At 42.2% G+C, this 26,617-nt stretch overlaps 1 protein-coding gene across 1 annotated transcript; it reads left to right on the forward strand.

The window, feature by feature from the left end:
* Window positions 1-594: 594 nt before the first annotated feature.
* On the forward strand, window positions 595-26,397 carry RBL2 (RB transcriptional corepressor like 2). The gene is made up of 22 exons (XM_055000421.1): window positions 595-918; window positions 2,924-3,054; window positions 4,200-4,400; window positions 4,902-4,966; window positions 7,410-7,538; window positions 7,984-8,144; window positions 8,229-8,293; window positions 9,541-9,727; window positions 10,838-11,004; window positions 12,772-12,881; window positions 13,390-13,493; window positions 15,535-15,672; window positions 15,846-16,010; window positions 17,491-17,602; window positions 18,457-18,732; window positions 19,896-20,173; window positions 21,332-21,508; window positions 21,681-21,752; window positions 22,146-22,242; window positions 23,047-23,252; window positions 24,300-24,464; window positions 25,224-26,397. The coding sequence occupies exons 1-22, from the start codon at window positions 631-633 to the stop codon at window positions 25,392-25,394; spliced, it is 3,465 nt and encodes a 1,154-aa protein (XP_054856396.1). The 5' UTR covers window positions 595-630; the 3' UTR covers window positions 25,395-26,397.
* The last annotated feature ends 220 nt before the right edge of the window (window positions 26,398-26,617 follow it).

Here is a 26,617-nt window from a genome sequence, read left to right on the forward strand (position 1 = left end):
CTGAAAAAAATCTCCAGCAATTTCCCGAGCCGGGGTTGGGAACCCAATCACTTTAAGGGACTGCTAAAATGTATTCCTTTGACCTGGATAGCCCAGGTGAGCTTGATCTCGTCAGATCTCAGAAGCTTAGCAGAGTCAGCCTTGATTAGTAAGTGGATGGGAGCGCTCTGATGAACACCAGAGTTGCAGAAGCAGACAATGGCAAGCCTCCTCTGTTAGTCTCATGCCATGAAAACCCCACCAGGGGTCACTATAAGTCAGCTATGACTTGAGGGCGCTCCCACCACCACGGACACGAAGATCTCACGGAGCACAGGAGCACCGCCTCCGATGCCTTCTGGGTATTGTAGTTCCAAGGTTCCTCTTTTTTAAAAAAATAAAAGCTGAAACGCCTGCGAAGAAGCAGGCACGCTGATTGGTCTAGACGCTTCTCTTCCGAGCCAATCAGCGCTAGACGTGCAAGGGGGGCGAGATGTTTAGATTCGAACGGCGCAGTTAAAACAAGGGGGGGGGGAGAGGAGGAGATCCGCGGCGCAGGCGCTCTGCGAGCGTGTGCGCGAGGCCGGTCCCCAGCCGACGGCGCTCAACCCCCCCTCCCCCCCAGCTCGATCTCTCCCCTCAGAGGCGGCGATGCTGACAGGCGACGAAGAGGAGGCGGCGGCCGGAGGGGGCGCGCCTCCCCTCAGCCCCGCCGCCTCGCCCTCCGCGGCCGCCGCCCTCCTCATCCCGGCGGAGGAAGAGGAAGAGGAGGAGGAGGGGGGAAAGGGGGAGGAGGAGGAAGAGGAGGATGAAGCCGAGGCGGAGCGCGAGACCCGGCAGCGCTACGAGGAGCTGTGCGGCAGCCTCAACATGGACGAGCGCGCCCGGGCCGAGGCCTGGCTCAGCTACCAGGGCATGAAGCGCAACTACACCCTGGAGGTGAGGGGAAGGGGCCAGGGGTGTAAATCACGGGGAGGGGGCGGGGCTCGTTTGGGGGGGAGCTTGGGGAGGGGCGGGACGTGGGAGGGGGTGGGCCTTTGGCTGGGTTAGGGCAAAAAGTCACGGATTACCAGTCTCAAGGTGGTGGCTGGAGATCTCCCGGAGTTATCACTGATCTCCAGGCCACACAGACCAGTTCCCCTGGAGGAAATGGCTTCTGTGAAGGGTGGGCTCTATGGCATTATACCCTGCTAAGGTCCCTCCCCTCTCCAAACCCCGCCCTCTCCAGGCTCCATCCCTCAAATCTCCAGGAAGGACACAACGTATACTGGCAACTGGTTGCCAACTTCCAGGTGGGGCCTAGAGATCTTCCAAAATTACAATTGATCTTCAGAAGAGATCAATCAAGATGGGTAGCCTTGTTAGTCTGTAAGTAGCAGTAGAAAAGAGTCCAGTAGCACCTATAAGACTTTAACAAAATTTGGGCTAGGGGGGTATGAGCTTTTCCTAGTCACTTCTTCAGATTCAGCTAGAATGTGAGTCCATCAAGGACAGATGGACTCACATTCTAGCTGTATTTGAAGAGGTGAGCTGCGACTCACAAAAGTTCGTACCCTACTGCAAATCAGTTCCCCTGGGGGAAATGGCCACTTTGGAGGGCATGCTGAGGTACTCCATTAGTAGACCTTGCTATCCTCAGGGTGAGGCAAGAAAGCTGCTTTAGCATAGTGGTTAAATAGATGGGCTGAGAATCAGCACTCTGCTGGTTGGAATCCCACTACTGTCATGAGCTCAGCAGGTGGCCTTCGGTAAACCACTCCTCTCTGCCCCAGCTCCCCTCTGTATTGTGGGGATAATAAAAACACAAGCTTTATTTACCATTCTTTGTTCAGTATTCAGGGTCTACGAATCTAGAAGAGCAGTATATAATGGCACCGATGCTGTTGTTATTATTAGAAATGTAGTAGATCAGGGTCCCCAACCTTCTTGTCTGCGGACACCTTTGGAATTTGAGGGAGGGTGGTGAGCACCACCCCAAAATGGATACCACAGGGAATACCTCCCTCTTCACCCTTCCTGGGAAGAAGAAAAAGTTGGGGAAATGAAGCCACATACTGTCTTAAGAGAAGCCCAGGTACTTGCCCCCTCTCATGCTCCTCCAGTGGAAAACTTTTTCATTTGAAAGAAGATGGCCAATAACATGCCCTGACTTACAGTGACCCCATTCACTTTTTTAAATGATCAGTTGGTGCCAAGGGATGCCACGTTGGGGAACCCTGTGCTAGATATATTGATACAAGGGCACACAGGCTTCTGTTGCTGGGTGGACGCATACAGGCAACCATTCGCTGTATAATAGCATCTGCTCTGTTAGCCAGTCATCTGGATTGTCATGTGAAAGATGAAGAGGATCTCACCATATATCCGCATCCTTGGAGTTCCAGTCAGATATGTAAATGTGATAAGATTCTCAAGCCATGCACCCAGATAGAAGAATATTTGATGGGATGATACAAATGCTCTCTGCTTGGCAGGAACGGGTTGAAATTAGGGATTAATGAGTTAGATATCCTAAAAGAGTCTGGGATTTTAGGCATAGGTAAATGTCAAAAACATTTTTGATCTTTGTTTTTAAAAAGTGGGTCTATATTTTTGTTTACCCATGGCCCTGTGAACTATTTTTTGCCCTAGTTGGCAGGATAGTGGCATTGTACTAATAAACACAATGTTTATCTTGTTATTGTGTAATGTTTGCTTTTCCATGCATCTGAAGTGGGCTTTCCGGTTGTATTTCTCAAATGACAAATTGCATTCAAAAGTAACGGAACTAACATGACACCGGTGTCTGCTGTTATCAGAGAACGATAAAACATGTTGCTTGGCGTGCCTAATGCATTTCTTTGGTTCATAGAGTTCTTAACCTTGCATCCTAGCAGTGCTGGAAGAAACTGTTGTGGGCATGTGTTTTAAGAAATTGTTGAGTTATTTTTTTTTAATATGACAGGGGAACAGTCTCCATTGGCTAGCGTGCTCCTTGTATGTGGCTTGCAGAAAAGCTGTCCCAACTGTTAGCAGAGGAACTGTTGAAGGAAACTATGTATCCTTAATCAGAATATTGCGCTGCTCAGGACAAAGGTAACTTGTCATTTTCTAAAAAAAAAATTGAAAGTTTTAGATTGCTACGTGTACTGTCGAAAAACTTTGATTTAGATGAGAGATTATGATTTAACATCTTTACTGTCTGTTGTTGTAACAGTTGGATTTAACGGAATTGACTAGTAAATTAAAAACGAGAGTGTTTCAACAAAGATTTAATTCTTGGAAACTGTTTTTTATGGTTGTCTTAATGGGAAATTATAGAAAATAATAGACTTACTTACATTAAAATGAATAAGCTATCAAGCATAGTTAATGTATAAATTCAAACTTATGATTAAGGTAAAAAAAAGTTACAAAACCTTGAATGAATATTAGGTCAAATAAGCTGATTAATATTTTATTACTATTATTATTGCATTTCTAGACCACCCGCCCCTTCAGATGGGCTCAGGGCGGTGTAACAACATACAATTTATAACATACAGTTTAAAAACAATAAAAATATTATAAATAAACATTAAAACACTATTCCACATACAATAAAATTTCTTGATTGGCAGAATAGGCAGTAAAATTTCTCGACTGGCGGAATAAATATTAAAATACAGCATTTTAGGCGCAGGGCTTGACTCTTACATCATGCTCTGCACCACACTTACGAGCTCCTGCATGGGTGGTGGACAGTCTTCAGTGGTTTGGCTGGCGAAAGGATAATAATACATTGTTTGAAATTATTGTTCCAATTTTGTGCCAAATTTATCTGAAATGGAGGTGATAGAAACTGTTTCATCTTCACAGCACAGCCATTCATAGGATTAACCAACATAGGTGCCTAGGGCATGTTGTATCAACAGCGAGACCAGACCACATCCACAAATTACCATGACAGTGGTCCTGGAAGCAGAAACACAGCCATATTACGGGGATGGGGGGACTAATAAGAAATAAATGTATTGTCAGAGAGAAGTAGGAAGATGCTTTGAAAGAATGTCACTAAAATGATCAAAACTCCTAAAATTGACTTTCCCCCCCTAGTTGGCTAAAGAAGAAAGTTTTGAAAACATGCATCTCTCATAGTCATGCTTCATTAGAAAGATCAGGATTTGTTTTCAGGCAGGTTTTGTTCTTAAATTGTGTTAAGTTTGTCATTTCCTTAAGCCTGATCTTCTAAATATCTTCAGTTTGATAGAGTTTTTTAACAAGATGAAGAAATGGGAAGATATGGCAAATCTACCCTCTCAGTTCAGAGAACGTACCACGAGATTAGAAAGGAACTTTACAGTTTCTGCTGTAATTTTTAAGAAGTATGAACCCATTTTTCAGGATATCTTCAAGTACCCTCAAGAAGACCAACCACGTCAGCAGAGAGGAAGAAAGCAAAGGTGTGGGTTTATCATGTTAAATAAAGACTTAACTTACCATCCAGTGGTAACTGAACACAGTTATTTGGAAGTAAACACCATACTGATTTCCTTGTAACTCATGAGTAAATGTGCTCAGCAGTTTGAATGTTTGTATATTCCAACTTGCTCAGGAGGACTCTGCTCTTGTGCTTCCAGTGGGTTATCTCCCACGACGATTCCCAGTTACATTGAGCTGTTACATGTATTCTGTCCAACCTTATCTCTGAAATTAAGGGATAACTGCAGCGGCATTGCCCTACCAGAGCTACACATGCAGCTCAGTCTCCCTTCTCATCCAAAAGCCAGCCTCTCTCTGTGCTCAAGCTAGGAGAGAATAAGATAATCACTGTGTGCAGCTTCCACAGCATAATGCATTTCATTTCTCATTAATTTGGGGTCGGGATATATTTGGGGAGCACCTTCTTGTGCAGTTGCAAATGTAATAACTTTGTTTCTTTTTATGGATTTGTTTCTAAAAAGGAGACAACCTTGCACAGTTTCTGAGGTTTTTCAGTTTTGCTGGGTGCTGTTTGTTTATGCAAAAGGTGAGAATTGATATTTTGCCTAAAACTTTTGTTTCTTAATTATAAAGTCTTCTGAGGTAGAATTAGGATAGCAGTGTACCATAATATCACATATCATCTTTCAGGTAGCATAGTATTTGTCAGCAATGTAATTTCAGATATGTTATCTAAAATACCAGTCCAGAATGGTTGGATTTTAGTACATGTACAAAATTTATGTTTAAAATTTGCTCTGTTGGTATGGCAGCTCCAACATTTATTACTATCTGTTTTGTATATTAAATGTGTTCTGTATGAACTCAAATATTATTGATACGGAATCTTACTAAAATGTTCTTTTACATCTGCTGAGGTTAATCTAGAGAGAACATTGTTCCATTTTCAATCAGAATTTTTTTGACCAAAATCCTTTCTCCTTTTTTTTTTAAAAAAAGCAGGAAATGAATAATCCAATTCTAACAGTATTGAATAAAATAATGTAATATGCCATTTCATAACTTTATAACTCATCATTCACACTGTTTTTTACCTGTGTTGTAGTTCCTTAGAAGGGACAGAATGCTATGCTTAATTAAGTGTTGCAAACAAAGTGCTCTTCCATTACTTATTAATTCTGATATTTCATTATGGTATTAAAAAATTCCATCTCTAGATTCTCCAAAGTTCATATCTGCTATTCTCCCAAAGCTCTTTCTTTGTGCAGCATATTTGTTTCAGAGAAAACTCAGTTAAAACAGCTGTTTCCTATTCCAAATCTCCACTAACATGTTCTAATAACCTTTTTTCCCCTTTACATAGCTTTGGCACATTTGATGAGGATGTTGTGTGCTTGTGGGATAGTGGTAGATTGTAAATTAAGAACTATTGGGTTAATGGAGAGTTGCTGTGGTTAAGGCTTAGATTTATGAAGTTAGCCTGAAGGATTGCATTTATGAGGTTGAGGAGTTAGAGTTACAAATTTAGGGTTTGGGTTATGGATGTGACAGCAAGCAAACAATTACAGTTTCAAGGAGATACTCTCCTCCCCCTGTCCATTTTTTTGTGCCAAAGTCAATAATAGGATTTTTGTTTATTTCGTACTAGCTTGTTGAGATGATTAAGAAACTGCTTATTTTTAGCTGAGGCTTTTGACAGTGAAAAGAATTTGTTGTTTCATAATGATACATTCCAGAAAATATGCAAGTGTTTAAAAAGGGAAGAGATGTCTTAGCTGGCTTCTAAACTCTGAAACTCAGAATTTGATGTATAGAGGTTTCATTTACGTTTGACAGTTAGTGGAAGTGGTTAAGTTGTTGACTGTGTTTTTAAGGTTTCTGCTGCCTTTATCATGGCAACCACATTTCAGGGACAAGCTGGGGCTTGTCTGTAAGATAGGTTTCCCAGCTTCAAGATCAGCATTTGCCACTTCCTCTCTCTGTGCAAAAAGACCTGCAGTTTTTCACTGCATGTTCGTTCGGGTGCAGATGAATTAGCTTGCTGTCCAATGTTCATGGTAAGACTAGTGCTAAGATACTTGAAAGCAGCATAGCTTAGTTGCTAATCATTATTTTTTTATCCTGCTTCTCAAAGTTTAAGTAGGGTGAGCTGTAGCTTGTTGTTGGTTGGAATGCTCCTTCCCGTCGTTAAGTCCTTGCTATAATATTTTTTTTCTACTTTTAATATTTTGAAGGAAAATAGTAATTTAGGGAAAAATCTGTTCAGACTATGCTTGGAAATACCTACAGCTGATAATTACCTTTTGACCTTACAATATTGTTTCTAGTGAAAAATGACTTTCTTCCTATTATTATTATATATAAGTTTAAAGTGCAACTGTTTTTCATACCATTCCATGTTAGAGGATGCAATTCTGATGGTTTAGTGCCTGCCGGGTTCACCCACTAAGTGCTATAGAGAGACGTTAGCAGTGTGATTCTGAGAACACTTTCCTGGGACTGAGCCCCACTGAATAGACCTGAGTAGAGTTCTGAGATGACCTGCTCTAGGTTTCCTCTCTAAATCACTGAATAGCTAACAAGTTACAGTATATCTGGAAATGATTAATAATTTTTCAATTGGAATTGGTTTTTTAAAATGAAAAGAATATTTCATAATTCAGGTAAGTATTCATCTCTTCGAGTTTAGTTATCTTTATGATTGGATATGTTTTACATTAGTTACCAGATCTTATTTCTGATATGCATAGTGGTTAGAGTATTGGCTGGGACTGGGAAGACCTGGCTTTAATTCCAGCCTCCCCTGGGTGACCTTGGGCCCATCTTGCAACCTAATGTATATTACAGGGTTGTTGTGATGATAAAAAGCACCACACTGAGCTCTTTTGTGGAAGGGCTGGTTAAAAATAAAATTACATGGTTGTATAGTTTGTATATTTTATAACAAACCTAGAATATTAAGTGTTTTGCTCCCTCAAATTCTGTTACCTGCTTCAAATGTCATGTAAGCGGTGATTGTGATTTTACAGGCAATTTTCCCATGATCAGTGATGACTTGGTCAATTCCTACCATCTTTTATTATGTGTCCTGGATCTAGTCTATGGAAATTCTCTGCAGTGCCCAAATCGTAAGGAGCTTCTGAATCCCAGCTTTAAAGGTAAGTGAAGTGAAAAATAATTCTTTTGCAAGAGTGCTCTGAAGGACCAGTAAATATTATTGGCTTTTTATCTATACACTTAACTTTTCGCACATTTTGCTGTTGCATGAGGAGACAATATAAAAATACTTACATAATTAAGAGACAACAAAAGCATGGGAATGGACTGATGAATAGCAAAGGGAGGGAGCATAGCATTCTTCCGTTTCGAAAAAAGGAACATCTCACCTGCCCCCCACCCCCCAATTTCTTCATAAAACAGGAAGATCGTTTCTTGGTTCTTGGGTTGTATCCACTGGGAAAGTAAGAAGCCCAAGCATTTTGTTTTTCTTAATAAATGTCTGCTGCATGTGTATGTGCTTTCATATTAATTTTAGGAAGGCAAAAAACGTGGAAAATATTTTGACTGTATTCCTCCTCCCCCCCCCCCCCAACCAAACCCCAGGGTTACCTGAAGACAGTCAGAGTAAAGATTATAAGCTGTTGTCTGAGCCTCCCTGCATCATTGAAAAACTCTGCTCCTTACATGATGGTTTGCTTCTGGAAGCCAAGGGCATCAAAGAGCATTTCTGGAAACCTTATGTGAGGAAACTTTTTGAGAAAAAGGTATGCAGCTACTTTGAAAATAGTAAAATCTTAATGATTTGGCAATTTTCCATTTTTTGCACTTAGCATCTTTTTTTTTGGTAGATTCTGAAGGGAAAAGAAGAAACTTTGACTGGGTTTTTAGATCCTGGGAATTTCGGAGAGAGCTTGTGAGTACTGTAGAGCTGTTTTTTTTTTTTTTGTAACCACAGACTTTGGTGTCCATTGAAACTCCTCCAGTTGAGCTCTGACTGCCCTTCATTCATCAGTGCTGGGTTTCAGCACCTAATTATAGCTCCAAGAAGACCCTCAACCCTTATAGCCCAGATTTAGCCTGTGCCCATAACAAACGCCTGTCCCCCCCCTCCCCAATTTTCATACTAGTTCCAAACCAGATTCTTAAAACAAACATGTGGGTGTGTTCTATGAGGACTTAACTGTTAGTGGATCACTCCTGGGCAAGTGCACCTGTGCTCTGGAGTTTATTTTCAGTGGGGTTGCACATCTGGGAGGAAAGCCCTGGTAGTTGGGCTACGATATAGTCCAGCTATGAGACATTGGCAGCTGCTAGAAAGTGAGGATCAGCATCAGCAGAGTAACATCTGGGACCATCCACCCCCACCTCTACCCAATGACAGTGCCAGCTTCCAAGTGCTCTGCCTGGCACCAGTAGATAAGTGCAATATTGGGGGAAGTTTATGTTATCATGTAAAATCACAACAAAAATGGGAGCTGTGATTTTCAACAAGCGATTCTAATTAAAAACAAAAATGACACAGAAATTAACTAAGAGTGCAGGAAAAGGATTCGATGGGGGATTAAGGGAGAGGAGTGAACAACGGGCTCCTCCCCTCCCAGCCCTGAACACTTGATAAGCCTTAATTGTAAGCAGGTTTGGAAGCCAGTCTGGTTAAAAGCAGTGTATAAATGTATTAAAACAAATGATATGTGTTTCCATTTTCATAATCCCTTCTGCTACATTGTGGGCCAAAATTGCAACAGTGGATAAGGCTTCTTTTTCACTGTTTTTAACAGCTTGGCGATTGGATGATGCTGGCAGCACTGTTGTCTAATCATATAATGTAGGCTTTTTTTCTCACTGCCTTGTTTGTGAATTTTTCAGTTTGACACCAAGGTTTAACAAAAGCCACATGTTCTTTACTTTTGAGGAAGACTGTGTTGACTTACCTGTCCCTCCTGGCCAAAGAGCCACTTTTTATGTTATCATTTCGAAGTGATTCCAAGCCTGTCTGACTTGCTCAGCTGCACAGAAAACCAGAGGAACTATGGAAGACCAGTTTTACCCCAGTTGGAGCTGTAAATGTTTCTTGGCTGGCTATTATTTAGAGACTCCTGCAGCTTTCATATTACCTCGTATCTGGGTGTTCAGCCCCTTTCTCTTTCCTCTTCACTACAGCAAAGCCATCAACAAGGCCTATGAGGAGTATGTATTGTCAGTAGGAAATCTAGATGAGCGGATATTTCTTGGAGACGATGCGGATGAGGAAATAGGAACTCTGCGGAAGTATTTAAACACATTTTCAGGAATGGAAACAGCAGAAAGAGTGCAAATGAAACACCATCTGCAGGAGCATTTTGAACGTGTGAGTACAGCATGATCTGTAGCATACTGGAGTTGATGCATGTCCTTCGGGCAGATATGATGACATAGTCACCCATGAATGGTTGGAAGATGCCTAATAGTGTTCTACCTCTGGCTGGGCAATAGGCTGGATTACAAGTGGCAGCAACACAGCTTCTATCCATGTTGCCAAGGACATTTGATAATGCTCAGACTTTTTAGTATATATTTATTCATTCATTTATGTCATTTATAGTCCGCCTTTCTCACTGAGACTCAAGGCGGATTACACAGTGTGAGATTAGTACAGTCAGTCTCAAGGACATTTTCATAAACAATGCCATAGGGTAAATAGACACAAGTTAACAAAGACATAGCAGTAGCCGGAATCCAATACAACATAGTGGTGAAGTCTATGGTTCCTGACACATTAGCAGAGCATCTGAGACCCCCTCCCTACAATACAGCCCTCCTATCTTGAGTAAAAAACCTTTTTGAATAATTTGGTTTTGCACCATTTGCGGAAAGCCAGGAGAGTGGGGGTTCTCCTGACCTTTTCGGGCAGGCCGTTCCACAGTGTAGGGGCCACCACAAGGAAAGCCAGTGTATGGGCATCTGTTGATTTTGCCTATGTGCAGGGTGGCACCTACAGGAGACCCTGTTTGGAAAAGCGAAGCTGCTGTAGAGGAGCATAGGGAGGGAGGCAGTCCTGTGGGTATGCCGGACCAAGGCCATGAAGAGCTTTGTAAGTGATAACCAATACCTTGAACTGAGCATGGTAATGGAGTGAGTGCAGGATGGGATATAAAATGTATATCTGTTTAGACAAAGAAATTTAATATATATGTTTGAAAGGACCTCCTGCTTACAGTTGGAGTTCCTATTTAGCTACTTAGAGATAAAATTGTACATGTTGCACTCATTGAATAAAATTCCACTGTTGATGGAGCATGAAGATTGTTTCATGGAACTGGAACTATCAGTGCTGTATCAGATCTTGAATCTGTACCTTTTATGTTACAATTGCAACAACCTTTGGCTATCAACAGCAAACAAACTCGATATGTAATATATTTGATTGTAGTAACTTTTGTTCATGAAATGCCTTTCACATTGTTGTTTTGGTGATTAGACAAAATCATTTGGAATAGCGACACCTCTTACTGGCCGAAAGTATATAAAAGAGAACGACCCTTGTGTGAGTCCCATTTCCATCGCTACGTACAGCTTGACTCGGCTTCATACAATGCTGACAGGGTTGAAAAACGCCCCTAGTGAGAATCTGGAGCAAATTCTCAGGTCAGTAGAATAATTTTATGTTCAGTGTTGAAAACCGTGAGACTGTTGGTTATAATACAGTTTAGAAATATGTAATGTAGTTATGGAACCTTTGGCTTGCATTGGACAGCTTGTATATTACCATTTATTTCAGTAGTAAAGGGGTATGCATCTCTAGAGAACTTGTCTTCAGGACTTTATGGGTTCACGAAGAAAAGACAAGAAGGGGACCCATGCCTAGGCCACAGAAGGCCCATCTCTGGAAAATTAGTCACACTCTGACTTTACATTTCCCAGAGGAATAAGGGACGAGATGGAACTGAGGCACACAGGTGCAGATGATGTCATGGGATTAGGGAGCTTCCATGCCAGAGACCAGGAAGGAGTTCTGCACTCACATTCCGTCTCATTAGCACAAGGAAGCCTGGGTGAGGGTAAGTTGCTCTGATGCGAATACGCTCCCGCTGCAGAGGAATGTGGTTGTATGTCCTAGCAACACACATTGACTGGTCAGGCAAGGTCAGGCCATGCTGCGGGCAGCCTGGCATACAGCTACGGTCTTCATTCTAGTCTATGCTGTTGCTGCTGTTGGTGATATACTAGCCACTTAGCGCCATTTTGTGCCCTGGGCTTGATTACAGGTTAGGTGTCAGTCCAAGTGTTTTGCCTCTGGATTGTAGATGTCAGAGTTCTACTTGGACTTTTGTGGTTCTAGCCTGACAAGTTAACTTCTGTGTTAGGGGACCCAAGCCTGTACAAGTATTCTAGAGTCGTTACCTAGTTTTATTTTCTTTCCCATCTTGCACAATTTCTATATTTGTAATTTTTGCACACTTCTGAAGAAACTTAAGAATATGTCTGTGATATTATTTGGGTTTGGGGGCTTGATTCTCAATCCAGTACTTTGGCCTGTTTGGCTACAGTTACCAAATAATTGTTTTTGTGGAACTCTCCCTGCAGGTATCCTACCTTGCAGGGCTGCCCTTGATTAACACCAGGAAGGGTTAGAGACTTGGTTTCTCAGTGGAGGGTTAGTTCAGAGGAACTGGTGGTGGTTCCTGTTACCCTTGGGAGGTGAGGATTCAACACACACACACACACAGTAATGTGTTTTGTTCTTGTTCCCACCCCAGACCCTTGAGGATTCAAGCTGTGATTGGGGGGGGGAGGGCTGTTTTCAGCCAAAAAACTGCTTCCATCTTCCTCCCTTCACCACTGCTTCCTTCACGTGCTTCTCCCCACGTGATTGTGGCTGCTCCTGCCTAACCACAACTTTTTCGTATTGCTAAAGTTGCCACAAAAATGCTGCCCAGACTCCAGCAGTTTGCCTGCAACACCTCTACAAGCACTGTGGGTATGGTGGCAGGGGGGTTGTATCCAAATTCGCTTTTTGACAAGTTTAGATTTTTATGCAAACTTGCGGATTCCCCTGGGTTTGCAGCCACCTGTGTTGCAGCTGTGGCTGGACCAGTTTTGCAGATTTGGGTAGCTGCTTGAGCTAGCCTGTTGCTGTTACATAGAGCAGTTACTATTTTGAATGACACACTCCCCTTGCCCAAGAACCATAGCATTTATAGCTGGCATTCATGTACTGTAACAATCATGGCAATCTCAGTTGGCTGCGAAGTAATAAAACATAAAGGTAATGAAAACTTGCAAATGTAAATATGAGCTTTAACTTCTACTGTCAATAAACGCTTCTGTAGAGATTGTTGTGTCATCTAGAGGAACTGCGTCATCTTGTTCTTCATTTGCAGATCTAGATCTTTCGTATTTGTTCCCTGACAGGGCATGTTCTAGAGATCCTTCTATGTCAATTGCCAACAGAGTGAAAGAAATGTATGAAACTTACTGTCAGAGGACACAGTCTCAGGGAGACCCTGGCACCTTTTCCAAAGGTAAAGTAACACTGATGCAAAAAAGTACTCCCATTGTATTTGGTGAACATAATGTGGCCTGTATGGAGTTCAGCGGGGATTGAAAAGCACTATTTCAAATCAAGGGATTTTAAGTGGGAGATGGGAAGAACCAAGTGCACTGCTTTGAACTTCTGGGGGAAAGGGTGGGTTTAAATATGCTTGATAAACAGTATGTTTTTGCACCTCAGAATGCAAATTGGCAAGTATCTTTATCTGGTGGCTTTTACAGTAATTTTAACTCATCATATGTGGACATATTTTTTCTTCTGACAATACCGAATATAGACCAAATCTCATTCACGTGTTTGAAAGGCATATTTGTTTCAACAGTTTTTTCAAATTAAATATCAATGTTTAGTATTAGAAAATACGTCTTTTTCCCCCTACTACTTTTTTTTTAGTGATGACTTAAAGTTTAAAGTCCTAACATTTGAATTTCTTTTTTGATACATATCAGTAATGTGTGCTTGTTTTTTAATGGTTGAAGATATTGTTGGAAAACACTTCCGTCTTGCTGAAGTCCTCTACTATAAAGTGTTAGAATCTGTCATTGAACAAGAGAAGAGAAGGCTAGGAGATGCTGACTTATCTGTAAGTAAGCTTCATGGGGTGGTTTGTTTGAATCGTGATCAGCTTCTTTATTTCAAAGTAGATTAACCACCTTCACAAAACAACAATGTATTCGACCTCACAACTTTATCACATAAATCTCTCATAGTCTCCATGGAGAGGAATAATATAATGCAGCACTGACACGTTGAATGTAAATCACATAATTCATACTGTAACTGTTTTAAATAATAGAATCTCAGCATTATATAAAAGAGTTTGCTGCATTGACATATCTTTTAGAGAGTAGCCCAGTTGCCTCAAAATAATCAGGCAAAGCCTGCTATCATACAAAGTCACTGGAAGAGCATGTGATCAGATGCAGATGTGCACAAACTACTAATGGAGGAAAACTGCAATGCAGATGCACGTTCCACTCCAGAGGTGTGCTGCATGCATGGTCATTCTGCTTCTCAGAAGAGGTTTGCAGTTCTCATTGATAGATGAGGAAGATGCATGTGCATTTTCCTCTGTGCAGATCTGCTACCTTCCTCAGTTGCAGTTATTAAGGGAAGCCTTGTGCACAGGGAATTCAGGTATCCATGCGTCTTTGTGTAGAAGGAGATCAGTCACAATCATGGGATCTAGGAACAAGAGAGCTATAGGTCTCCTTATCCTGCACAGCAACAGCTGCTGGCATAATTCAGATAGTCATCCAGCAGCCCAGTCTTGAGGGCCACTGCAACAGTGGTAGGCAGCATAGTAGCAAGACTGGATGGATCACTAAAGACATTCCACAGGGGGCAAATCAGGTCATACCCCTCCACAAGGTGCAGACTGCATAGTGAGCATGCTAGAGTTGATAGCAACCCCAGCAACCTCCACCAATCGGGCAGCAGCTGTGGGTGACATTCTTCTAAGGGACACACAGATACAGCCAATCACCACCTGCCAGTGAAGCTCCTGCCCCTTGACACCATTCTTCTCCCCCCACTTCCACAGAGCACAAAAAGGAAAGACCCAGGGACAGGGGAACCCTAACAGAAGCACATGGCCTGAGTGTCCCCCGACAGAGAAAGAACTGTCATGCAGCAGATAGGGGGCCCACCCATCCTTCTGTCAAGGATCTGATGGATAGCAAAAGTGCTACCCACAGACAACCATCCCTGCTCCAAGCCCCACACACCCCTTCCCCTGAAAAAGAAAGAAAAGGGAGGAAAAAAGACAAGAGGTTGGGCTGAAACCTTCAGCTCCACATCCCAGACCAGCAACCTAATCAGTGGGCCAAGAAGGCAGATGCAAAAGAGACATGCCATTAGGCATTAAGCACTCCACTGCAACCCTGACATCACCATCAGCAGCAACAGGTAGTCAGCATGGCACAGACTAGCCTGGCTCATTGGGAAGGGACGCCCAGGGCTCCTGGTTTGATCCCCACATGAGGATCACAGCAAGCAGATGTTTTAGAGCTGGTGTTTCACCTCCACAAACCACAAAAGGAGGAACAGGATGGCCGAGCTGATTGGCCTCTTCAAACCAGCATCGTTTTGGGTGACACTGCCCTTTCAAAATCCCTCCATGCCACATCTTTGTACCCCATCCAAACTGAGCCCCCTGTGCACCTACAGTGCCAGTCTGCATGGCTTATCAGATGCTAGCAGACACCTCTTCCCCCTGACTACTCAAGCATGCTTTCTGGGTGAGCTGCACACAGCAGTTAGCAACTGTATGAGTGGGAATGGGGTGGGGACTGCAGAGGAGTGGCTGTATAATATTGTGCGATATTTTGTATGATGTTTTAAAATGGAATGTTTTAAATGTTCTTAATGTTGTTATCCACCCTGAGCCTGCTCGCGGGGAGGGCGGAATACAAATATGAAATACATAAATAAAATAAAATTAAGTCTGTCAGAGAAGTAGACTGCAATGCATGAAAGCTCATAGTGAGCTGCATGTTATTAGTCTTTAAGGTGCCGCTTTTCTGGGTTATATTTTGCAGCTAAATGAAACGGGTCTGGCAGCACCACGTTTCCGCTGAACTAATCTGATCGTTTACTGTGTTAATAATATCTTTTTATTGCAGGCAATACTGGAACATGACGTGTTTCACAGATCTCTACTGGCCTGCTGCCTTGAAATAATTATTTACTCATACAAGTCGGCTGAAAGTTTCCCATTAATCACTGATATATTTGATGTCCCCGCCTTTCACTTTTATAAGGTAAATTCTTTCGACCATCCTTGGGTTAATTTCCAGAAGCGAGAGAGAGAATGCTTACAATTTGCTACTAATAAACGTAACATCTTTCGCTTAAAAAAAATGCTGTTTAATTTATAATAAAAATAAATCAAATCAAGCGTGTTTAGTATTGAAGCCTGTAATATTTATTGCAGGTAATAGAAATTCTAATTAGAGCGGAAGACGGCCTTTGCAGAGAAGTGGTCAAGCACTTGAATCATATTGAAGAGCAGATTTTAGAGAGCCTGGCGTGGAAAGTGGAATCCCCACTCTGGGACAAGATCAAGGAGAATGAAAATAAAGTTCCTACCTGTGAAGAGGTAACATGTATGAGAAGTTATCTTTTCATGTACACGTTTATTGTGCATGTGTGCGTGTCCGTGTGTAAAGCAGCATCAAGTTACAGCTGACTTATGGTAACTCCTGCTGGGATTTTCAAGGCAAGTGTCTAACAGAGGTGGTTTGCCTTGGAGACCCTGAATTCGGTGGAAAGGTGACATAGAATTGAAATAAATAAATAAATAAATAAATATAATTTGGTTGCTTGAGGAATATTTAGTACCTGGTGCCCTCAGGCTGAATTTGGCTTGTGGTTACCCTTTTGCCCACCTGCTTGCTTATCCCAAATTCTTTCCTGCCATTCGGTCAGTGACTTCATGAGAAAGACACTCCTGACCATTCTTTCCCACATGTCCTTTCTGCTGTACTATTTCTGCTGCTTCTGCTGTCTGATGTTTAATGCTCTAGTTTGGTGAGGTTTTGGCTTGCTGATTAGTGGGAAATGAAAAACCTATAGAATTGTATTCTAGGAGTACAGTGTGTGTGCAATGCATGTATTCTTGCTGTGTTCATATTATCCAGAAGCCAACAGTCCTGCTGTCTGTGATTCCTCTCCCCATATCTTATTTATTTATTTTCATTTATAGTCTGCCTTTTCAGATTAGAAGGCAAATTACAAATATGTATTCTAAAAAAGCTTTTTTCTCAGTCAGTAAACTGATTATAAGATATAACATTTGAATCTAACAGCAAAGATTCCCAATAAGACAAAAATGCAGTTGGGTTGGACTTGTAGAAAAGGTGGGGTGGGGAACCTAAACAACACATAGATACAGATATGTTTAAGGCAACAAGTCGGTCATTGAAGGAAATACTTTATCCCTAATAAAAGCAGTTTCCAGAGATGAACCAGTTCACCACACCTTTGCTCCTTCTCCCAGAAAGCCCTCTGAAAATTCTGTTCTGCACTTTTTGGGAAAACGATAGAAGCATGCCTGATAGTTTCAGGCAGAGAGTGTTCCACAATGTAGGGGTTACCATAGAGAATGCACATGAATGGACAATTGCCAATTTTACCTGTCTGCAGGGTGGCACCTTCAGAAGGCTTTGCTTGCAGTGCGCACTTAATTACAGGCAGCAGCTGATAGGGAAAAGAGACAGAAGCACTGCTGAGAAACTAACAGTGAAATCCTAATAAGAGTTACTTCAGTCTAAGCCCGTTGATTCAGTGGGCTTAGACTGGAGTAACTGTACTTAGGATTACACTGTAAGTGATGACAATTGGAGCAGGTTTTGCAAGTGAGGTAGGGAAAGGTCTTTGCAAGCAGTATGGTATTCATGGTCGGCAGCAGTCAGACTTCCCTGGCAGTTACAGCAGACTGTAAAGGAGGGAGACATATCTACATAGGAAGGAGGGGGTATGCAGTCTTGCATTATGTTCCCCTGACAGCAGGCAGCAAATCTAAATATAACTAGGCTTAGCAAGTGTTAAAGCTGCTTCAATCTTTTTTATGTTTTTAGGTAATGCCATCTCAGTATTTTGAGAGTTCAAATGGGAACAGTGTGTCAGGTTCTCCTTTAACTCCAAGGAGAATAAATGAAGTTCGTGCTGAAAGTGGATCACTGGGAAAGGGTGAGTGTCGTTGTTGTTGTTTGCATACTTTTATTACATTTTATATAAAAGAAAACTGTACGTATGAACTTAAGTCATCCTGCATTCTGTACACAAACTTGTTTTTCACAACTTATTTTACGAAGATTCGTCCTTGTCCGTTACAACAACTAAGTTTTGTTAAGTGCCACATTCCGGATTCTTTTGTACCAGTCTGTTACTGATGGTGACTTCTTTGATTTCCAAGAACCTTCCATTCACATTCGTGCTACATTCAGCATAGATATAACTAGTTCTGTATCATCACTCCCAACGTAACTTTTTTTTTAAAAATTCTCAGCAAAGTCAATTGAGCTCCAGTGGTATTTTGTATCTAGTAATATCTCTGTTGCCAGCTCCAAGGTTTTTTTTTTCTTCCAGATACTTTAACTGCAGAAATTTGTTTCACATAAGTAATGATTTTATATGATACAAGGGATGGTCATTATAAATGAATTTTCAGATACAAAAACTTGACACACATGTTCAACTGTAAGATTAATTGGGAGTTGAATTTGTATGTTATTGGCATAACAAGTTATCCATGATGACCATGCCTCATATCCTTTTACCCGGAGAATATTTCTTCCTCATGCACCCTTATATTGTTGATATTGAGCACATCAGGGGAAGAGAGGACAAATTACCTGATATCAATAACACCTGGTCACTCCATGGAGGTATAGACATACAGATGTACCACTACAAGAAATCAACAAGGCAAACATTGTTTCTGGGCAGCCTCACCAGATAATAGTGTTTGGAATTCTGAGTGGAAGTAACTGGAGATGCTGTTGATGAGTTATGAGCATTTTCTCTCTTTCCCCTGTCCCAAGGACTTGCATCTTCTCCAACCACACTGTACGAAAGGTACAGCTCTCCTGCCGGTAACCCTACTAGAAGAAGACTCTTTGTTGATAATGATACTCCCACAGACGGCACTCGAACCCCCGTGAGGGTCTCCCAGCAGCCTGTGATCGGAACTATGCCTGTGCAGAATGTCTCCCCAGATACGATTCCTGTCACTCCAGTGCCCGGGCAGACTCTAGTAACTGTGGCAACAGCAACTGTAACTGCAAATAATGGACAGACAGTTACAATACCAGTGCAAGGTAAGAGAGAGATTAATGCTGCCTTTGCAGCAGGAAGCAACACCCCTATCAGTTGGCTGAGAATTTTAGAGATAAGGGCCAGGAAAACAGATAAATCAAGGTGTGTAGTATAACAGGATGAAGTCTCCTATTACACTAAGTCCTGTGAGCAGCAGCTTATGCACAGAAACCATCTTTTGGTATATTCTCATTTGTATTTCTTTAAGAATGAGCTATAATGCCAAGGATAAGCAGGTCAAGACAAGACTGTCACTAAACTTTGGATTTCTAGTCGGCAAGCTGGGGTGTTTTGGGGGGGCGGGGTTTCCAGGGGCAAATTTTGTGGCATATTGGTTAGAGTGTTGGAACAGGATCTGGGAGATACAGGTTCATATCCCTCCACTCTGCTGTGGATGATTGCTGTGTGACCTTGAGCCCAATCACTGTCTCTCTCTCTCTTAGCTAGACCTGCCTCATAAGAGGGAATGTTGTAAGCTGCTTTGGGTCTCCATAGGGGAAAAAAGCAAGCTGTCAATAGCTAAGTAGATTTTTTTTTAAAATAACTTTGTTTGGGATGTCTGCTGTAATGAAAAGACTCGTTTTGCTTGTTAGGGATATACCTGTGTGGCACGTAAACTGGCTAGATGGCCAAGGAGGCACTGGAGATAGCAATAACCACTGCAGTTTGAGGATACTCCCCTCCTGCAGTGTTCTTCAAGATTTTTCCAACTCCTACCCCAGTGTCTGGGTGGGAGTAGGCCTTTGAAGACTTCATGTACTGGCATCTTGTTTCCACGGGAGGAAACTACCATCGATCATGGGCAGTTGAGCCATTGGTATACGTGGCTCTTTCCAGAGTAACAAGAAAAATGCGGTGGGGCAGGATAATTTTGTAAGCTACTTCCATGTCCACAAAGGAATGGAGAAAATTGGATTTAAAATACTTCAGATAAATAAGATGATTCAATTTAGCCATATTTTATTTATTTTGGAAATTGGCTGTGCCAAAAGAACTCTTCACTTGTTGTCTGAAGTAACTCGGTCCCTGTCCAGATGAGCTTACAAAGCTAAAGATAGAAGGGAGGGGGAGAGATGGAGAAGAACAAATATACTTGTTAGTCAAAATGGGAGGGAGCCACCCCACCCCCCACCCCCATTCATTCCTTTCTGCTCACTCTCTGCAGGCATTGCCAATGAAAATGGAGGAATAACGTTCATCCCAGTGCAGGTCAACGTTGGTGGGCAGGCTCAGCCGCTGTCCGGCTCCATCCAACCTCTCAGCGCACAGAGCCTCGCCGGGACTCTGAGTGCTCAGCAGATGGCGGGGGCAACTTTACAGTTACAAGGCCAGGTTGCTGTTCCACAGGTGGCAGTTTCTGGAGACCAGCGGACAAAGCAGCAGCCGGGTGGCAGCTGTGCAAAATCCCGCAAGGCCGGCTCACTCTCACTCTTCTTTAGAAAGGTACGTCCAGCTCATGGGAAGTCACACATGTCACTGCTACACTGTTAGCGTGGCTTAGTCACGGAGATGCTCATGTGCATGGTTGGTTTGGGTGTTGTTGTTTTTTTACTGGAATACCTTGCCCTCATCAGTAGAGGTTTAAAATCCACAGTCATCTTTCTGACCGAACTACGGCCTGGGGTGAATGTCCAAAAAAACTGACCTTTTAATGCCTGGTAGTCACCTTGAGTACCATGTTTGTGCATCAGGCGAGATGGTTTTCATGGACTGAGCTCTGAGTATTCCCCTTCCACCATCCTTGGTGCTAGATTAGAAGGAAGAGGCTGTTACAGTGTCTCTTCAGATGTGTGTACGTCAATAACCAAGTGCCTTCCTGAATTCACAAAGAGCATGGTAGCTTGTCTCTCACCCACCTGTTCTGCTACCTAGGTCTCATTATTGACCTGTCCCAGGCATTGCTACAGCTAACTGAACTGAGGGCTCTGTTCTTCTTTTCTTCCTCCGTTGCACCTTCATATTCACAGAGCTACCTTCTTGAGATAATATAGGAAACGTAACTTAGTCTTTGATGTCAGAGGGAAAAGTTTTTGCTCTTGAAAAATCTGTGATTATGTTTTGGCTATAATGCAAGCTAAGTGTTGGCTTGTCTAAGTATATCTGGTATAGAGAGAGAGTGCTGAAGCCAAGGCTGTGTTAAAAGGAATGGAAAAGAAGGCATTTTTGAGTCTGATTTGATCCATCAGATATATAAGAATAGTAATAATAATAACATTTTATTTATATACTGCCCTTCAGGATAACTTAATACCCACTCAGAGTGGTTTACAAAGTATGCTATTATCCCCACAACAAAACACCCTGTGAGGTAGGTGAGGCTGAGAGAGCTCCAGAGAGCCGTGACTAACCCAAGGTCACCCAGCTGGCTTCAAGTGGAGGAGCTGGGAATCAAAGCCGGCTCTCCAGGTTAGAGCTCTTAACCACTACACCAAACTGGCTCTTTGTAGGTCTTACGCAAATGTGAAGATTTGTTAAGTAATACAGGTCACTTGTAGTAAATTAGTAGCCACATTATTTTATTTTGTTTTTTAAATGTGTTGATGAATGAATAAGACTGCATCGTGATAGACTAGTTCTTGCATTCTCTCTTCCCTCCATTAGGTGTTCCACTTGGCAAGTGTCCGTCTGCGGGATCTTTGTCTGAAGCTGGATATTTCAGATGATCTGAGGAAGAAGATCTGGACATGTTTCGAGTTTTCCCTAGTACAATGCTCTGAGCTCATGATGGACCGGCATTTGGACCAGCTGTTGATGTGTGCTATTTATGTAATAGCAAAGGTAAAGTTTAACATTGGCTGAATAATGTAAAAAGTACAGGCTCTGCCTGTTTCGACACTGTTGCGGTTATGCCAATAAAGGTTCTGTCTTGTCTAATGTAAAAAGCATGAGATTTCATGATTTAGGAATGAAAGTAATAAAAACCAAGCAGATTTCTCTTTCAAATTTCTAGGTCACAAAGGAAGACACATCATTTCAGAACATCATGCGCTGCTATCGGACCCAGCCACAGGCTAAGAGCCACGTAAGCAAATTTTGCACCTGAATTACAAAATTTCAGACTGCATGCAGTTGTACACATTTATGTAAATTCTTTAGAAAACTTCCTTTCTTAGCAGTTTGAAGCAATTAAAAACAGATAAAAACAATAATCTGTAAATAATGATTAAGAAGCCTAAAATAAAATCTTTTTAAAAAAGCATAGAATCTTCCAAATGCTTGCTAGAAACATATGTTTTTTTCCATTCTTTGCAGAATTCTAAAATAGAGTAAAACTTTCTAACCTCCACAGTGAAAGCATTCCATAGTTTAGGAGCCATTGTAGAAAAGTTGTTGCTTATATGTGCTGCTATTTTGGTCTGGCATAGGGAAATGATGGCAAACAGGGTGTGATAAAATTAATGCTGTCTTTTTGAAGGTGTATCGAAGTGTTTTAATTAAGGGCAGGCGACGAAGGCGTTCAGGCAGCAGCGACGGTCAACACAACTCTCAAACTGAAAAGAGTAAGGATAGAAGTAAGTGGTTGTACCTGAACTACAAATTCAGTGAAAAGCTGCTTTAGAATGATGCCAAAAGTAAAAGAAATACATGAGGACACACTGACCTGTTGTCACTTTGATGAATTTAAATAAATAGGATGCTTTCGCCCCACTGTCCTCTCTCCTTGTTAAACCTACTCCCATTATGATGTAGCAGTAGTTTAACTGGTTTCACCAAATGACGAGATAAAGTTAACCAGCAAGAACACCAGAGAGCTGGGAAAAGGCTGGGGTTGATTATTTGCCCCAAGTGCCTTCTTTAACCATCAAAAGACAAGCAAGCCAGGAGCCGCATTCCATATGAGGTCATGTATCATTTTAATCAGTAAGGATTGTAGAGGCTATTAATATTTTTTGGCAACAGTAAGTTGCCTTGGAGATCAGGTGGTTAAGATAAATAAGATAAGTATACGAATGGCTGTTACGTTGATTAAGAAGCCAGATCTCAGGATATAAATGAAGCAAATAAATAAGTAAACACTCCTGAGTGTTCCACACTTCTTACAAGTTACTTCTAAACCAAGAATTTAAAGCAATTTGGAAAATGTGGCCAAATACGATGGCTTAGTTTGGAATTCTAACAGATGACATCTGAAAGAGCAACTGAGCTGACGGCTGTCCAGCCCAGCTATAAAGAGGACAATAAATTATGATTGTCTGTGCAGGGATGTTTTTGTATGTCACATAAAAGAACAAAGGAGATGCCAGGATATGCTTGCTCTGAAGGTTTTTAAGGAATTATAGCTGGGTGGCATTAAAACTTGATTGTGCCTTTTGTAGCGAGCAGAGACTCCAGTCCAGTGATGAGGTCTAGCAGCACGTTGCCAGTTCCCCAGCCCAGTAGCGCCCCCCCGACTCCAACACGTCTGACAGGGGCCAACAGTGATCTCGAGGAAGAAGAACGTGGGGACCTGATTCAGTTTTATAATAATGTCTACACAGGCCGAATTAGAGACTTTGCCCTGAAGTATTCCCCAGCCAATGGAGTAAGTGACTGTAATTCCACCTCAGTAGTGAATAAACAGTGCCATAATATCAAGAAGTCTGTTCATCCAGCGTACTTTGCAATTCTATAGGAGGGGTTATTTTTAGAAACGTAATTTTAACTATAAAGATTACCCTTTGTTCCTGCACACTTTTTCCAGACAAGATTTCCCTTTTTACAAATCAGCGCTATATTTAGCTCCTGGTGTTAAAAGTGGTCTCTGTCCATCCTAAGAAACTGTGTTCCTAGTAAGATTTCATTAGGCATATAGATCTAGCACAGGCAACAGTGTGTTCGCAATTGATAGCATATCAGTTTTGAGTAACAAAAGAGCATTCGATGAAGCTGTAGCCATTTTTTTAAAAATCAGTGGATTTGCCTCTGTGGTCCCTTCTGCTATGAAGAAACTTTTTTAAAATGGAAAATTTCTCCCTTTGCAGGGGAAAAAAAAAGAAAAATTCTCTCTCTTCAGGAAATAACTATTAGATCTACCCTGTCTTTCTGAATGCATAAGGTGCCTGCCTGCCTGTTAGCTTACATTTTAATTACCTGTTTGGAAAGCTGTAAGATAAGGGACCATGTTTTCTTCTCCCATCTGTGATAATGTTGAACCCTCAAATCTTCCCTTCCCTAATGTTGAATAAAGGTTAGCCACTGAACGGTTTTCTGAATATTTAGATCTTCTGTAATGTGTGTTTATGCAATTTGACACGTAACAAGAAAACATGCAAAATTTTTAAAAACATCATGTGTGGTGTTTACAAATTGTGTCCTTTACATGTTCATATGATCTGGTCTTGAAATTGGTATAACTAGATCATAGTAAGGCCAATGGACTTGTTTTTTTTTTAAAAAAGGACTTTGTTATATGCACAACCATTTAAAGTAGAATTTCAGCTCTTCTGGCTCAAAACAGTACACAGTTCAAAATACTTTTCTTAGATGTGCCCAAATGCAGGGCAAGTCACCAGGAAGGACCTCAGTGCAGCCTGCCCTGGGTTTCTTTGCTGATAGCGGCAGATTTGATTTTAAGGCCTTCCCTTCACAGGCTGAAGCTCCCCCCTTGTCTCCATACCCTTTTGTAAGAAGCAGCTCTCCACGCAAAATACAGCTGTCTCAGAACCACTCGATTTACATCTCCCCTCACAAGAACGACTCTGTGCTTTCTCCACGAGAGAAAATATTCTACTACTTCAGCAGCAGCCCATCCAAGGTGAGAAGTGCCACAGTTTGACATCTGCTTGGGTCCCCATCCCTTTTGAGCCTGTGGCCACCTTTGGACTTCTAACACCGTAGTGGGAACATCCACAAAAGGGCTGCCTCAGCAGGCAGAGCCACATACACAGGGGAAGCACTCCAGTGCTGAGGAGAGGAGGGACAATATAAAACGCACACTGGGAAAGAGGCATAAGAAAGGGAATTAAACCAACACTATGGTGGCAGCTGCCTCTGTAACATTATTTTAATCTGCACAGCCAGTCAGATCTCCAAAGGCCATTCAGAAACCCTGCTGGGCAAGAAGCCCAGCTGGTCTCACTCATTTTCTAAAAAGCACTTGGTGGGCACCAAGAAAGGTGTCAGCTGGCACCATGGTGCCCTTGGGCACCATGTTGGGGAATTCCTGCCGTAGCCCATTAAGTCTTTATGAATATAAGAAGCTGCCTTATACCAAATCAGGTGCAAATATGGTTATATTTGAATGGGCCCTAGGCAGCCTCACTGAATGACAACAATAGTAATAACATTCATTTATATACCACCCTTCAAGGCAACTTAATGCCCACTCAGAGCGGTTTACAAAATATGTCGTCATTATCCCCACAACAACAACAAACACCCTGTGAGGTGGGTGGGGCTGAGAGAGCTCCGAGAGAGCTGTGACTGACCCAAGATCACCCAGCGGGCTTCAAGTGGAGGAGTGGGGAATCAAACCCGGTTCTCCAAGTTTTCCTTATTTCCTTCTCTATTCCAGAGGCTTCAAGAGATCAACAGTATGATCAGAACTGGGGAGACGGCCACAAAGAAGAGGGGCATCGTCCTGGAAGAGGGGGCTGAATCGCCAGCCAAGCGCATGTGCCCCGAAAATCACACCGCTCTCCTGCGGCGACTGCAAGATGTGGCCAATGACAGGGGGGCTCATTGACTTCGAGCCGGCGAAGCTGGGGTTGACTTCTGATCCCTCGCCAGTAGCGACAGAGCCTGTAAAACCTTTCCTGCTTTTGAGGCACTTTCCATGGAGTAATGAGGCATTTTTTAGCTCTCGTGGGAAGGGTGGGGCCGTTTCTGTCACCCAAGAAACTGCAGCGCACGCGAAGGCTTGGGCTTCCTCTGCATCAGGTGGGAGTGCAGTGCTAATCCCAGTTCGGTGGGGCGTAGAGACTTGCCTCCATGTCGATGCTGGAACAACAGACCGTCCTGCCTCCCGATTCAGTGTATGTACGGAGAATGTTTTTAGCTGGGATTATTTTTTAATTACCAACTTTTTGACTTATTGGCAAAAATGCTAAGTGTGCCTAGTCCAGTAGGAACCGGTGTTTTAATGGCCAGCTTTTTTCCCCATCAGAAAGCATTATGTTTGTGTTTTTAAGCTGTGCGCTGAACCTAGCGTTGATGGACCTGGAAGAGGTAGTATTGCAAAAAAGATAATCACTTGACTTCCAAATCTCTTGTTTTCAGTCTAATGATGGAATTGGCTCTTGTGACTTTTAACTATCAGCCCCAGACAACGGCCGGTGCAGCTGTTTTCTAAAACTCGCGAGTCCCAAGAGCTTCAGCACTCTTGAAGGGTCGTCGTTAAGACCACATCAGAGCAAAGCAGGCGCGGCAGCAGTCCTTTGGAGGAAAAACAAAAATGAAGCCCGTTCCTTCTTCCCTAGTGCTCTTAGGGATTAACGTAGTGTTAGGGTGCTTTATACACATTCATTGTGGTATATCGTTTTTAGCTGTGCAATGGTCAAGTGAACTCTTGGGCAGAGAGCTCTGAAGCAGATTAGAGTTCATCTTACTGTCTACTTACAACAGCACTTTTTAAAAGAATATATTTTAAATCGCCAGATCCTAAGACGACGCACGTTTTCTGTGTTAAATGGCCTAAATGTATTTATTTTGAGGATGCCGTAGTTACGCTTAAAACTTAGATATATTCATTTCTGGGGGTGTGAAATTACTTTTCCTACCTGTTTCTCATCCTCTTTCATGCATTTAGCATGGTCACCTTGAGGTCAAATGAATTTAAAATGCTTTGCTGGCTATTTCACAAATTAGTGTGGGGAGAAAGAGGGGGGCCTAGGGGGTAATATGTACTGCCAGCATTTACATAAGGTTTGACAATGAGCTTTTAATTCATTCTACTCTTCAAAAAGAAAG

The sequence above is a fragment of the Eublepharis macularius genome, chromosome 16 (genome assembly GCF_028583425.1).
Source record: "Eublepharis macularius isolate TG4126 chromosome 16, MPM_Emac_v1.0, whole genome shotgun sequence".
In the NCBI taxonomy this organism is placed as follows: domain Eukaryota; kingdom Metazoa; phylum Chordata; class Lepidosauria; order Squamata; family Eublepharidae; genus Eublepharis; species Eublepharis macularius.

Bases quoted from the DNA above. Each gene is read 5' to 3' on its own strand.
- RBL2 (XM_055000421.1), top strand. From the start codon at position 631: ATGCTGACAGGCGACGAAGAGGAGGCGGCGGCCGGAGGGGGCGCGCCT. The intron at 17,603-18,456 runs GTGAGTGTCGTT...CCCTGTCCCAAG, and splicing joins AAGTGGATCACTGGGAAAGG to GACTTGCATCTTCTCCAACC. The intron at 21,753-22,145 runs GTAAGCAAATTT...GTCTTTTTGAAG, and splicing joins AGCCACAGGCTAAGAGCCAC to GTGTATCGAAGTGTTTTAAT.